The 12,439-nt window shown below is 44.2% G+C and overlaps 1 protein-coding gene across 7 annotated transcripts in view; it reads right to left on the reverse strand.

Moving 5' to 3' along the window:
- LOC135525749 (phospholipid-transporting ATPase VD-like) overlaps positions 1-12,439 on the reverse strand; it is a 46,158-nt gene that overhangs the window by 15,430 nt on the left and 18,289 nt on the right. For all 7 annotated transcript variants that reach the window (XM_064953560.1, XM_064953559.1, XM_064953563.1 and 4 more), the window contains 6 exons: positions 12,086-12,198; positions 11,747-11,999; positions 7,708-7,913; positions 7,345-7,518; positions 3,189-4,001; positions 2,893-3,019 (listed from right to left, as the gene is read on the reverse strand). In XM_064953560.1, coding sequence (XP_064809632.1) covers positions 2,893-3,019; positions 3,189-4,001; positions 7,345-7,518; positions 7,708-7,913; positions 11,747-11,999; positions 12,086-12,198 — 1,686 coding nt within the window. The remainder of the gene's footprint in view (positions 1-2,892; positions 3,020-3,188; positions 4,002-7,344; positions 7,519-7,707; positions 7,914-11,746; positions 12,000-12,085; positions 12,199-12,439) is intronic.

Consider the following 12,439-nt stretch of genomic DNA (forward strand, 5'->3'; position numbering starts at 1 on the left):
CAGTCTCTATGGGGTACCACAGGGTTAAATTCTCGGGCCGACTCTTCTCTCTGTATATATCAATGATGCCGCTTTTGCTGCGGGCGATTCCCTGATCCACCTCTACACAGATGACACCATTCTGTATACTTCTGGCCCTTCCTTGGACACTGTGCTAACTAACCTCCAAACGAGCTTCACTGCCATTCAACACTCCTTCCGTGCCCTCCAACTGCTCTTAAAACGCTAGTAAAACCAAATGCATGCTTTTCAACCGCTCGATGCCCGCACCCGCCAGCCCGACTAGCATCACCACCCTGGACGGTTCCAACCTAGAATATGTGGACAACTATAAATACCTAGGTGTCTGGCTAGACTGTAAATTCTCCTTCCAGACTCATTAAACTCCTTAAACATCTCCAATCCAAAATCAAATCTAGAATCGGCTTTCTATTTCGCAACAAAGCCTCAAGCCGCCAAACTTACCCTCGTAAAACTGACTATCCTACCGATCCTCGACATTGGCGACGTCATCTACAAAATAGCTTTCAACACTCTACTCAGCAAACTGGATGCAGTCTATCACAGTGCCATCCGTTTTGTTACCAAATCACCTTATACCACTCACCACTGCGACCTGTATGCTCTAGTCGGCTGGCCCTCGCTACATGTTCGTTGCCAGACCCACTGGCTCCAGGTCATCTATAAGTCTATGCTAGGTAAAGCTCCGCCTTATCTCAGTTCACAGGTCACGAGAACAACACCCACCCGTAGCACACATTCCAGCAGGTATATCTCACTTATAATCCCCAAAGCCAACATCTCATTTGGCCGCCTTTCCTTCCAGTTCTTTGCTGCCAGTGACTGGAACGAATTGCTAAAATCGCTGAAGTTGGAGACTTATTTCCCTCACCAACTATCTGAGCAGCTAACTGATCGCTGCAGCTGTACATAGTCCATTTGTAAATAGCCCACCCCATTTACCTACCTCATCCCCATACGGTTTTATTTTATTTACTTTTCAGCTCTTTTGCACACCAGTATCTCTACTTGCACATCATCATCTGCTCATTTATCACTCCAGTGTTAATCTGCTAAATTGTAATTATTCACTCCTATGGCCTATTTATTGCCTACCTCCTCATGCCTTTTGCACACACTGTATATAGACTTTCTTATTTCTACTGTGTCATTGACTTGTTTATTGTGTTATTGACTTGTTTATTGATTACTCCATGTGTAACTGTGTTGTTGTCTGTGTCACACTGCTTTCCTTTATCTTGGCCAGGTCGCAGTTGCAAATGAGAACTTGTTCTCAACTAGCCTACCTGGTTAAATAAAGGTGAATTTAAAAATTAAAAACACTGAAGATACGACAGGCAGAGGGACCAGACAGCAAATTTGTCACAGAGGTGATGGAAGATTATCAAGCAGCTGAGGGACAACTTCTCCACCAGATTTGAACACTACAGCATGTCTGCCCAAGGATATCATTGTGTTCGTACGTGATCCTCTCACAGTCCGCCCAGGTGGAGAATTCTCCTCCCTTGCTAAGAAAACAATACCCTCTCTGGATGAGGCCACAATTCAAACTGAGCTGATTGAATTCCAGATATCGAGCCAAATCAGGGATGCGCTCAGGGGTGGCTTTTGTGTTTTGGGTGGCATGCACAGAGGAATACAACACAATAAAGAAACTTGCATTTTATGTGCTAGCAATGTTTGGATCGACTTATACATGCGGGTTCTCCCTTTCCTATATGAACGCAATAGACTCACGACAGGAACCGGCTTTCATATAAGTCAATGGAGGACTGCCTGCACATCAAAATCACATTCATCTCATCCGACATCATGTCCGAGTGGAAATGCAACTTTTCCCATTGAGTAAGTAACTCAGTGGCCTATATGACTGTATTTAGTAAATACTAACATTATTGTGAGTGCTTATCCAGGGCTATGTAGGTCTCAAGCTGACAGTATTTTTGGTCGTTACAGGAGCAGGTTATCCCGAGACTCCCGATACAGACATTCAGACATCACTTTTTCTCTTAAAATTATTGTTTTATGTATGATGCAACCATTTCAGCCAGTTGCAATTTTAAGTAGGCCTAATAAATGTTTTTAAAAAATCACTTCTATTAGGCCATATTTTTTTCTTGTGAAAGATGCTGTTAAGCCACATAACTGTCTGAGGTAGACTAAGTTGTTTTATATAGGCATAGGCTCGGAAGAAATCGACTCCAATTAAGCCCTCTTGTTATTTGTAAAGTCAAATTAAAATGAAGGTTATTGTTGAAATGAATTACTCAACTGGTGTAGTTTTTCTGCATATGTTGCTGTGCGCCACTTGCATAACAAGTTAGCTATATTTTCAGTGCCAGGTGCTGTTCACCAATTGATTGCGCGGCGACTGCAACTTCACGTTTCAGCACCACAAAATGGTTCACTGCCTGGTTTATTAGTTGACTGCCTTCAGCATTCTCTCTCCAAATGAATGAAGTTAAAATGTAACTTTTGCATTATTTAAATAGAGTAACTTCCTTCTTGGAACTTTCTGCATGTCGGGTCCGAGATTCTTTTATAATTTTTTTTTTTTTAATTATGGGAGCCATAAAATAACCCTGAGATAGGATGTGTCAATATATGGAAAAATATTTGAAATTCAAAAGAACAGACTCTTCTTGGTTGGCCAAGATTATTTTTTGTTGTTGGGGACAGCCCTAACCAAGTTGCTCCTTGAATTCACCACCACAGTTTATAAACAAGTGTAGGAGCAATACTTTTGACTATGAATGTTACAGGCTGTGCCTTTAATTGATTTGTACCCTATGACTAATACTTTAGCAAGAAATTAAATAAATCATCCTTATTCTCCTAATGGTGTAAGAAAACATGTCAGTGGAGTTTTACCCAGTAGCATGAGGTTGGTTTCCAGTCTCTGTGCAGACTCCAGTAGAAGCTCCTCTCTGTTCTCTATACTGGTCTCTGCAAATGCATGACGCTTCAACCAAATTTCATACTCCTCCTCCTCCAACACCTGTTAGCACAATGCACCAGTAAGTCACCAGTCTGTGAAAAATAATTTATTCTACTGAGGACAATCAACTATTCCAAGTTATCAAGTCTTTTTTCCACAGACACAAATGTGAATTAATGTGGTATTTAAGGTCAAAGCTAAAAAGCTTAACCACTGTAGATGTCTGTACCTTCTTAGCGATGCAGAGGGTGCGAAGGCCTTCCCTGGCGTAGTTGTCTAGGTGTTTCTGGGTTTGTTCTCTGATGTGACCCTGTCTCCCATCTGACTGCTCAGCACCTTTTGGTGACTCTGCCAGGTCCATGATGACCGAGTCGGCTCCCTTGGTGTAGACCACCACCTGGTTGGTGAGCGGGTGGCGGACCACCACAGACATCCTCTTGCGAGTGGAGTCGAAGGGCAGGATATGGAGCAGGCGCACAGCCAGGCTGCCCATCCCTGGCAGCTCCACCAGAAGGCGCTCGAGTGAGCGTCCCTGCAGGGTGCAGCGGTAGGCCCTGGCCGCGTGGACCAGAGCCGCCTCGTCAGGGCTCTCCGCCTCATAGATCAGTTCATCTGCCCCAGGTTCACTGGGAGGGCCTTCGCCTCCGTTTGAGTTCTCCAGCCCGCTCCAGGCCCCCGGGTTGAGGTGTAACATCTTGTCCTCTTCACCTTTCCAAGAGCCATGCTCTCCCTCCTCCTCATACCCTTGGTCCCCATCCTCTCCAGGGACCCCATCCAGCCCTGGTTTGATACTTAGGATGGAGGCCTCAAGGTTAGGCTCCCCATCTGGCTCTGTACCCAGCTTGGTGGGGGTAGGGGAGGGGCTGGGGGTGAAGGAGGCTGCTTTGCCCCTGGAAAAGAGCCTGCGTGTGAAGCTGCGAGGGCTCTCTGTAGTGTGTGGAGGAGAGAGTGTGGAGAAGCGGGGGAGGCCAAAACGCTGGAACAGCATCTTGATGTCCTCCAGGGATTTAAGGGGGGTACGGGAGACCTCAGGCACCTCGACCTGGGAATGTAATTGACAACATCAGTTGAAATAGAAATGGCACTAACCCTGGTCAAACATATACATTTTTGTTACATTCAGCATGTGCTTTCCCCCTTTGAGGACTAGACACGGACATTGTTTGGTATTAAAACATCACAAACACAGGGTTTGTACAGAAAGTGGCAAGTCAAATTCAAGGACTTGTCACGGATCCCCTGGTACTGATGCTCATTCTGTTCACCAGTTCCGGAGGTCTACGTCACCAGCTTTCTAGGCTTCACTGAACGGGATTCATTATCATCAACCCCGGACTGTCTTTTCTGATTACACACACACCTGGTTCCCATTTCCCCTGATTAGTATGTGCTCTCTGTTCCCTCTGTCAGTTATTGTTCCCATAAATGTTGGTGATGTGATTACCTATACGTTGTTGCAGCTGTTATGCTGCGTGCTTTATATATAGTGTATTACGGGTATTGTCCCGTGTCAGTCAAGGTTTACCCTCGCTCTTTTTTTTGGGGTACAGCCCAGTGTTTTTTATACGTGTTTGTTATGGGTGTATTAAAAACCCCTATTGTGTATTCCTGCACCTGTCTCCAAAATCCTTTATACCAGCATGACAACTTTCAAGTACTTTTTCAAGCACTAACATTTATTTTCGAGAACCATCAATTTGCAATAGTTCAAATAAAATGTTATTAGTCACATGCGCCGAATACAACAGGTATAGATAAATAGACCTTACAGTGAAATGCTTACTTACGACCCTCTAACCAACAATGCAGTTTAAAAAAAATACAGATAAGAAGAAATAAAAGTAACAAGTAATTAAAGAGCTGCAGTAAAATAACAGACTACATACAGGGGGTACCGATACAGTCAATGTGCGGGGGCACCAGTTAGTTGAGGTAGTATGTACATGTAGGTAGTTATTAAAGTGACTATGCATAGATGATAACAGAGGGTAGCAGTGGTGTAAAAGAGGAGGGGGGGCAATGCAAATAGTCTGGGTAGCCATTTGATTAGATGTTCAGTAGACTTATGGCTTGGGGGCAGAAGCTGTTTAGAAGCCTCTTGGACCTAGACTTGGCGCTCCCGTACTGCTTGCCGTGCGGTAGCAGAGAGAACAGTCTATGACTAGGGTGGCTGAAGTCTGACAATTTTTAGGGCCTTCCTCTGACACCGCCTGGTATAGTCCTGGATGGCAGGAAGCTTGGCCCCAGTGACGTACTGGGCTGTTCACACTACCCTCTGTAGTGCCTTGCGGTCGGCGGTCGAGCAGTTGCCATACCAGGCAGTGATGCAACCAGTCAGGTTGCTCTCGATGGTGCAGCTGTGGAACTTTGAGGATCTGAGGACCCATGTCATATCCTATTCCTATTATGCAATTGTTTCTAGTCACCACTAGATAGCAGTATATCGCCACAACCTCAACAACAAAAAACAAACTTAGTATTTTCATCACTACCTTACAAGTTCTACTCAATAATAAGTGTTTTACTACTTACATGAGTGGTAAGTCAGTACTGATGACGTAATTCGAGTAGTGATGAGCAGAGCTTTGGTACATGCCTACTGGTGAACACACATTTCCTATTGCAGCTTAATGACTATTGTATTTTTATTGGGCATTCGGGAATCTACTACTTAATAGTTTGACAGACACTGGCAGACGAGAAGTAAGTACAGGGAGTGAATATTTAATAATGGACATGAAACAAAACAAGGACAGAGTCTGGACAAAACATTAATGCAGACACGGAGAAGAAACTGAGGAAGTGACAGATATAGGGGAGGCAATCAAGTAGGTAATAGAGTTCAGGTGAGTCCCATGAAGTCCTGATGCCCGTAACAATGGTGACAGGTGTGCGTAATGATGGGCCACCCGGCGTCCCACCAAGGCAAGCCTGACGGGCCGGCCGAGGTGTGGGAGCCAGATGAGCCAGCTGAGGCATGACGAGGGATGGGAGCCTGTTGAGCCGGCTGAGGCGTGGGAGCCCGACGAGCCGGCTGAGGCATGACGTGAGATGTGAGCCTAATGACCCGGCTGAGGCGTGGAGCCCGAGATCCGGCTGAGGCGTGGGAGCCCGACGAGACCAGGCTGAGGCATGATGTGGGATGGGAGCCTGCCGAGCCAACCGAGGCAAGAATACCTCTCAAGCCAGCTAAGGCATGGAAGCCCGACGAGCCAGCTGAGGGACCCCAGGTTCCTTCGGCAGCGGCACCCGGACCAGACGTCACAACCCCCCAAAAAAACAAAAAAAACGACCTGATGCTTCCAATGTTCGTGCCTGCATTCTGTGAGGACAGACACTGGAAGACGAGAAGCAAGTACAGGGAGTGAAGATTGAATTAATAACAGACATGAAACAAAACAAGGACAGTGTCTTGTCAAGGGAAACAAGACATTAATGCTGACCCGTGGAAGAAACTGAGGAAGTGACAGATATAGGGGAGCCAATAAATTTGGTAGAGTCCAGGTGAATCCCATGAAGTGCTGGTGCGCGTAACGATGGTGACAGGTGTGCGTAATGATGGGCTGCAGAGAGGGAGAGCAGGCATGACATAGTTACAAAAAAGCGTCTTGCTTCTGACAGGCAGCTTTAATATCGCTGGTCGCGAGAGGAAAGCGCCATGTGAACAGCCACCAGAACGACAAAAGTACAGCTGCCACTTGATGAAGCGTAATATTTTGCGAGTGCTCCTTGAACGAGGCTAAAAAGCTCTGGAGAGAAAAAGTCAAAGTAGAACTGTCGCCAGAGCAGGTTGCAGCGTTGTGTTTTTCCCCCTTCAGGGCCGATTCACCCATGCTCGCAATGTCAAAGTCTGACATTTTCTGCACATTACACGTTGTGGATTGGTTGGGTCCATTGATGTAGTGGTAAAAGAAAAGGGTAAACTATACTGAACAAAAATATAAAAACATATTTTCCATACACACATTGAATCTACATTTGCCCGGCATTTGAACTATCTATGTGATGTTTGGCAGCGCCTACTCAGTCAGTTCTGTACCTGCCTGGCTGAGTGGCAGTGTGGGTGGAATGAGCGATCTCACCTGGAAACCAGAGTGCAAAACACGTGAGGAAATAAAACTCGGCAGTCTGCCTGGAAATTAATTCGTAAGAACAATACATTTTTCAACTATTTTTCATATTAACATATTTGATAATTTCCTCTTCGTTCATTTGAATTCAAGTACCAACTGAGAACATGTCTGATTTGCAGTATTGCAGTACTTGAATTGCTTGAATTTCAGAGTGCCAAATTCAAGTACTTTAATTAACCACCTCAAGCACCATGTGCGAACCCTGCAAACATCTACCACCTCCTTTTATTAAGTTGAAGCTGTGTTACGTACCACATGGCGGGGCTGGTTGGGAGAAGACACAACTACCGTGTTGCAGATGGCCAGGGCCATGAAGAAGTCAACGATGTAGGTGAGCTCCATACTGGCGTCCCTCAGAAGGAAGAGTGGAGAGGACAGACAGTTCAGCTTCTGAACCAGGAGAGGGTCTGGGACTATATCCTTCTCCTTGAGGGAAGACAGGAAAATAGGAATTAGACATTTCATATCATGCCGTCAGTTGTGTGTGATTCAACGAATCAACAAGTCTTGATTAGAAGAATCAGGTGTCTTAATGCTTGGCTAGAACAAAAACGTGCATCTCCTGAGGGGTCTTATTGTGAATGGATTAAGAAACACTGGGTGTATGAGTTTCACCATGGGGCTACTGAAGGCGCTGTGTTGGGGCAGGGTGGGGCTGGGTGACTCCTCCCCCTCAGAGTGGCCTGTCAGTGTGTGCAGGGACACAGAGCTGCGGTTGCAGCTGAGTGACTTGCAGCTCAGGGACTTGGCGCTGGCACGTGACTTGAGCGTATGGGAGCAACCCATCGCCTCATCCTCCTCGTACACTTCAAGCCTCCTCGCTGCCAGAAAGACAGATAGGGAGGGACGAAAGAAATGGTTAAATACATTGTACAAAATCCTTAGTGTCATGGTATCAGGGGAGGCAGGTAGCCTAACGGTTAGAGCCACTCCCGAGGGTGTTTCAGGACAAATACACTGCTCAAAAAAATAAAGGGAACACTAAAATAACACATCCTAGATCTGAATGAATGAAACATTCTTATTAAATACTTTTTTCTTTACATAGTTGAATATGTTGACAACAAAATAACACAAAAATGATCAATGGAAATCAAATTTATCAACCCATGGAGGTCTGGATTTGAAGTCACACTCAAAATTAAAGTGGAAAACCACACTACAGGCTGATCCAACTTTGATGTAATGTCCTTAAAACAAGTCAAAATGAGGCTCAGTAGTGTGTGTGGCCTCCACATGCCTGTATGACCTCCCTACAATGCCTGGGCATGCTCCTGATGAGTTGGCGGATGGTCTCCTGAGGGATCTCCTCCCAGACTTGGACTAAAGCATCCGCCAACTCCTGGACAGTCTGGATGGAGCGAGACATGATGTCCCAGATGTGCTCAATTGGATTCAGGTCTGGGGAACGGGCGGGCCAGTCCATAGCATCAATGCCTTCCTCTTGCAGGAACTGCTGACACACTCCAGCCACATGAGGTCAAGCATTGTCTTGCATTAGGAGGAACCCAGGGCCAACCGCACCAGCATATGGTCTCACAAGGGGTCTGAGGATCTCATCTCGGTACCTAATGGCAGTCAGGCTACCTCTGGCGAGCACATGGAGGGCTGTGCGGCCCCTCAAAGAAATGCCACCCCACACCATGACTGACCCACCGCCAAACCGGTCATGCTGGAGTATGTTGCAGATCTCCACGGCGTCTCCAGACTGTCACATGTGCTCAGTGTGAACCTGCTTTCATCTGTGAAGAGCACAGGGCGCCAGTGGTGAATTTGCCAATCTTGGTGTTCTCTGGCAAATGCCAAACGTCCTGCACGGTGTTGGGCTGTAAGCACAACCCCCAACTGTGGATGTCGGGCCCTCATTCCACCCTCATGGAGTCTGTTTCTGACCGTTTGAGCAGACACATGCACATTTGTGGCCTGCTGGAGGTCATTTTGCAGGGCTCTGGCAGTGTTCCTTCTGCTCCACCTTGCACAAAGGCGGAGGTAGCGGTCCTGCTGCTGGGTTGTTGCCCTCCTACGGCCTCCTCCACGTCTCCTGATGTACTGGCCTGTCTCCTGGTAGCGCCATACTCTGGACACTACACTGACAGACACAGCAAACCTTCTTGCCACTGCTCGCATTGATGTTCCATCCTGGATAAGCTGCACTACCGGAGACACTTGTGTGGGTTGTAGACTCCATCTCATGCTACCACTAGAGTGAAAGCACTGCCAGCATTCAAAAGTGACCAAAACATCAGCCAGGAAGCATAGGAACTGAGAAGTGTTCTGTAGTCACCACCTGCAGAACCACTCCTTTATTGGGGGTGTCTTGCTAATTGCCTATAATTGCCACCTGTTGTCTATTTCCATTTGCACAACAGCATGTTAAATTTATTGTCAATCAGTGTTGCTTCCTAAGTGGACAGTTTGATTTCACAGAAGTCTGATTGACTTGGAGTTACATTGTGTTTAAGTGTTCCCTTAATTTTTTTGAGCAGTGTATAAGCACCCACAAAAAAACATTATTTTCAAACACTCAATATCACTGATGAGTAAGGTTGCAAAGCTACCGTTAATTTACCGAAGTTACCGGAATCTTCAGTAATTTTGGTAATTAACAGAAAATCTATGGCAATTTATTGTAACTTTGGTCATTTATACTTTAATAACACTTTCATTTATTGTAAAAATATAGAGCATTCATTTATTATATCTGCATCCATAGAGTTTACTAGATAGACCATATGGTTCAAGAGAAAATAGCCTAATTAATGAAATAATTATCTAATCAATGAAGTTTGTAAAATAAATATAAATGATATTTCATGCTGAAACCCTCATATTAAACACCAATGGTATTCACTAAGTTGATGGTTTACATTTAGCATGTTTTACAGATTTCTCATATTTTATTTTAAAATATACTGTACCAGTCATAAGTTTGGACACCTACTCATTCCAGGGATTTTTTATATTTTTTACTATTTTCTACATTGTACAACAATCGCAGACATCAAAACTATGAAATAACACATATGGAAATATGTAGTAACCAAAAAAAAGTGTTAAACAAATCAAAATATATTTTATATTTGAGATTCTTCAAAGTAGCCACCCTTTGCCTTGATAACAGCTTTGCACACTCTTGGCATTCTCTCAACCAGCTTCATGAGGTAGTCACCTGGAATGCATTTCAATTAACAGGTGTGCCTTGTTAACAGGTAATTTGTGGAATTTCTTTCCTTTTTAATGCGTTTGAGCCAATCAGTTGTGTTGTGACAAGGTAGGGGTGGTATACAGAAGACAGCCCTATTTGGTTAAAGACCAAGTCCATATTATGGCAAGAACAGCTCAAATGAGCAAAGAAATGACAGTCCATCATTACTTGAAGACATGAAGGTCAGTCAATACGGAAAATGTCAAGAACTTTTAAAGTTTCTTCAAGTACAGTCGCAAAAACCATCAAGCACTATAATGAAACTGGCTCTTATAAAGGACCGCCACAGGAAAGGAAGAACCAGAGTTACCCCTGCTGCAGAGGATACGTTCGTTAGAGTTACCAGCCTCAGAAATTGCAGCCCAAACAAATGCGTCACAGAGTTCATGTAATATACACATCTCAACATCAACAGTTCAGATGAGACTGCTTGAATTAGGCCTTCATGGTTGAATTGCTGCAAAGAAACCACTACGAAGGACACAAGTCAAAAGAGTTCCATTACAGTTTGTAGAAACATGTCAAACGTTGTTTACAATCAATCCTTCGGTTCTTTTTATAATAAATCTTCAATAATATTCCAACCGGACAATAGCGTATTCATTACAGAGGAAAAAGAAGGAACGGCGCGCCTTCGTGACCGCATAGTAAACAACTGATTGGCCTCAGCCTAGACCACTTGTTGAAACAGCTCTTGTTCGAAACCCTTCCACAATAGAAGCCTCAAACAACTTTCTAAAGACTGTTGACATCTGCTGGAAGCCTTGGGAAGTGCAATCTGGCCCCATAGACATAGCATATTTGATAGGCAATCACTTAAATGAAACTACAAACCTCAGAGATTTTCCACTTCCGGGTTGGATTTGTCTCACGTTTTCACCTGCCATACGAGTTCTGTTATACTCACAGACATCATTCAAACAGTTTTAGAAACTTCAGAGTGTTTTCTATCCAATACTACTAATAATATGCATATATTAGCATCTGGGACAGAGTAGCAGGCAGTTTACTCTGGGCACCTTATTCATCCAAGCTACTCAATACTGCCCCCCTGTCACCAAGAAGTTAACACTTTTTTGGTTACTAAGTGAATCCATATGTGTTATTTCATAGTTGTGATGTCTTCGCTATTATTCTACAATGTAGAAAATAGTCAAAATAAAGACATACCCTTGAATGAGTAGGCGTGTCCAAACTTGACTGGTACTATATATTAAAAAAAAATCCAATATTTTAGAGGGCCAGAGATGATGACATACACCTGTGATAATCTGAAGTACACAACAGGGCCACTAGATGTCTAAAATCCCTAAAGATACTAAAATTCTGATATTTTACTGGTAAACTTTGAATGTTTCCAGTAATATACCCTCCCTTTGAAACCCTAATCATGAGTACCCCTGATGGAAAATGTTGTGTTGTGTAGAAAAATGTACTTTGACTTCTCACCATTTTCCTCGTGGGGGTACTCCACCCCAGCAATGGTGCAGCGCCTGAACACCATCTTGTTCTCTGTCAGCGTGCCAGTCTTGTCTGAAAACACATACTGAATCTGACCCAGGTCCTCTGTGATGTTCAGGGCCCGACACTGGATCCTGGAGTCCATATACTCATTATAGAAGTCCACATCGTTCTGGATGAAGAAGATTTGACACAGTTTGACGATCTCGATGGACACATACAGGGAGATGGGGATGAGCACCTGCCGAGGAGAGAATGGAAAATAATTTAGCATCATTAATTTAGAATATTAACACAAAGTGTTAAGAAATGTAGTGTGCTACCTACCTGTAAAACTATGATCATGGTCCAGAACAGGTAGAAGCCAGAAAGGGCAGGAGACGTGGTATCAGGGATCAGAAAGGAAGTGTCCTTCAGGTTCCTGAGCCAGAGACCATGGCCTGGGGGACACAAAGAATGATACAGATTTGGTCAAAAGACTTGTTTACAGCAGCGCTATACAGTTGAAGTCGGAAGTTTACATACACCTCACAATTCCTGTCATTTAATCCTAATAAAAATTCCTTGTTTTAGGTAATTCAGGATCAACACATTTTTTTTAAGAATGTGAAATGTCAGAATAATAGTAGAGAAGTATTTATTTCAGCTTCTATTTCTTTCATCACATTCCCAGTGGGTCAG

This window comes from Oncorhynchus masou, chromosome 32, assembly GCF_036934945.1.
Source record: "Oncorhynchus masou masou isolate Uvic2021 chromosome 32, UVic_Omas_1.1, whole genome shotgun sequence".
NCBI classification, from domain to species: domain Eukaryota; kingdom Metazoa; phylum Chordata; class Actinopteri; order Salmoniformes; family Salmonidae; genus Oncorhynchus; species Oncorhynchus masou.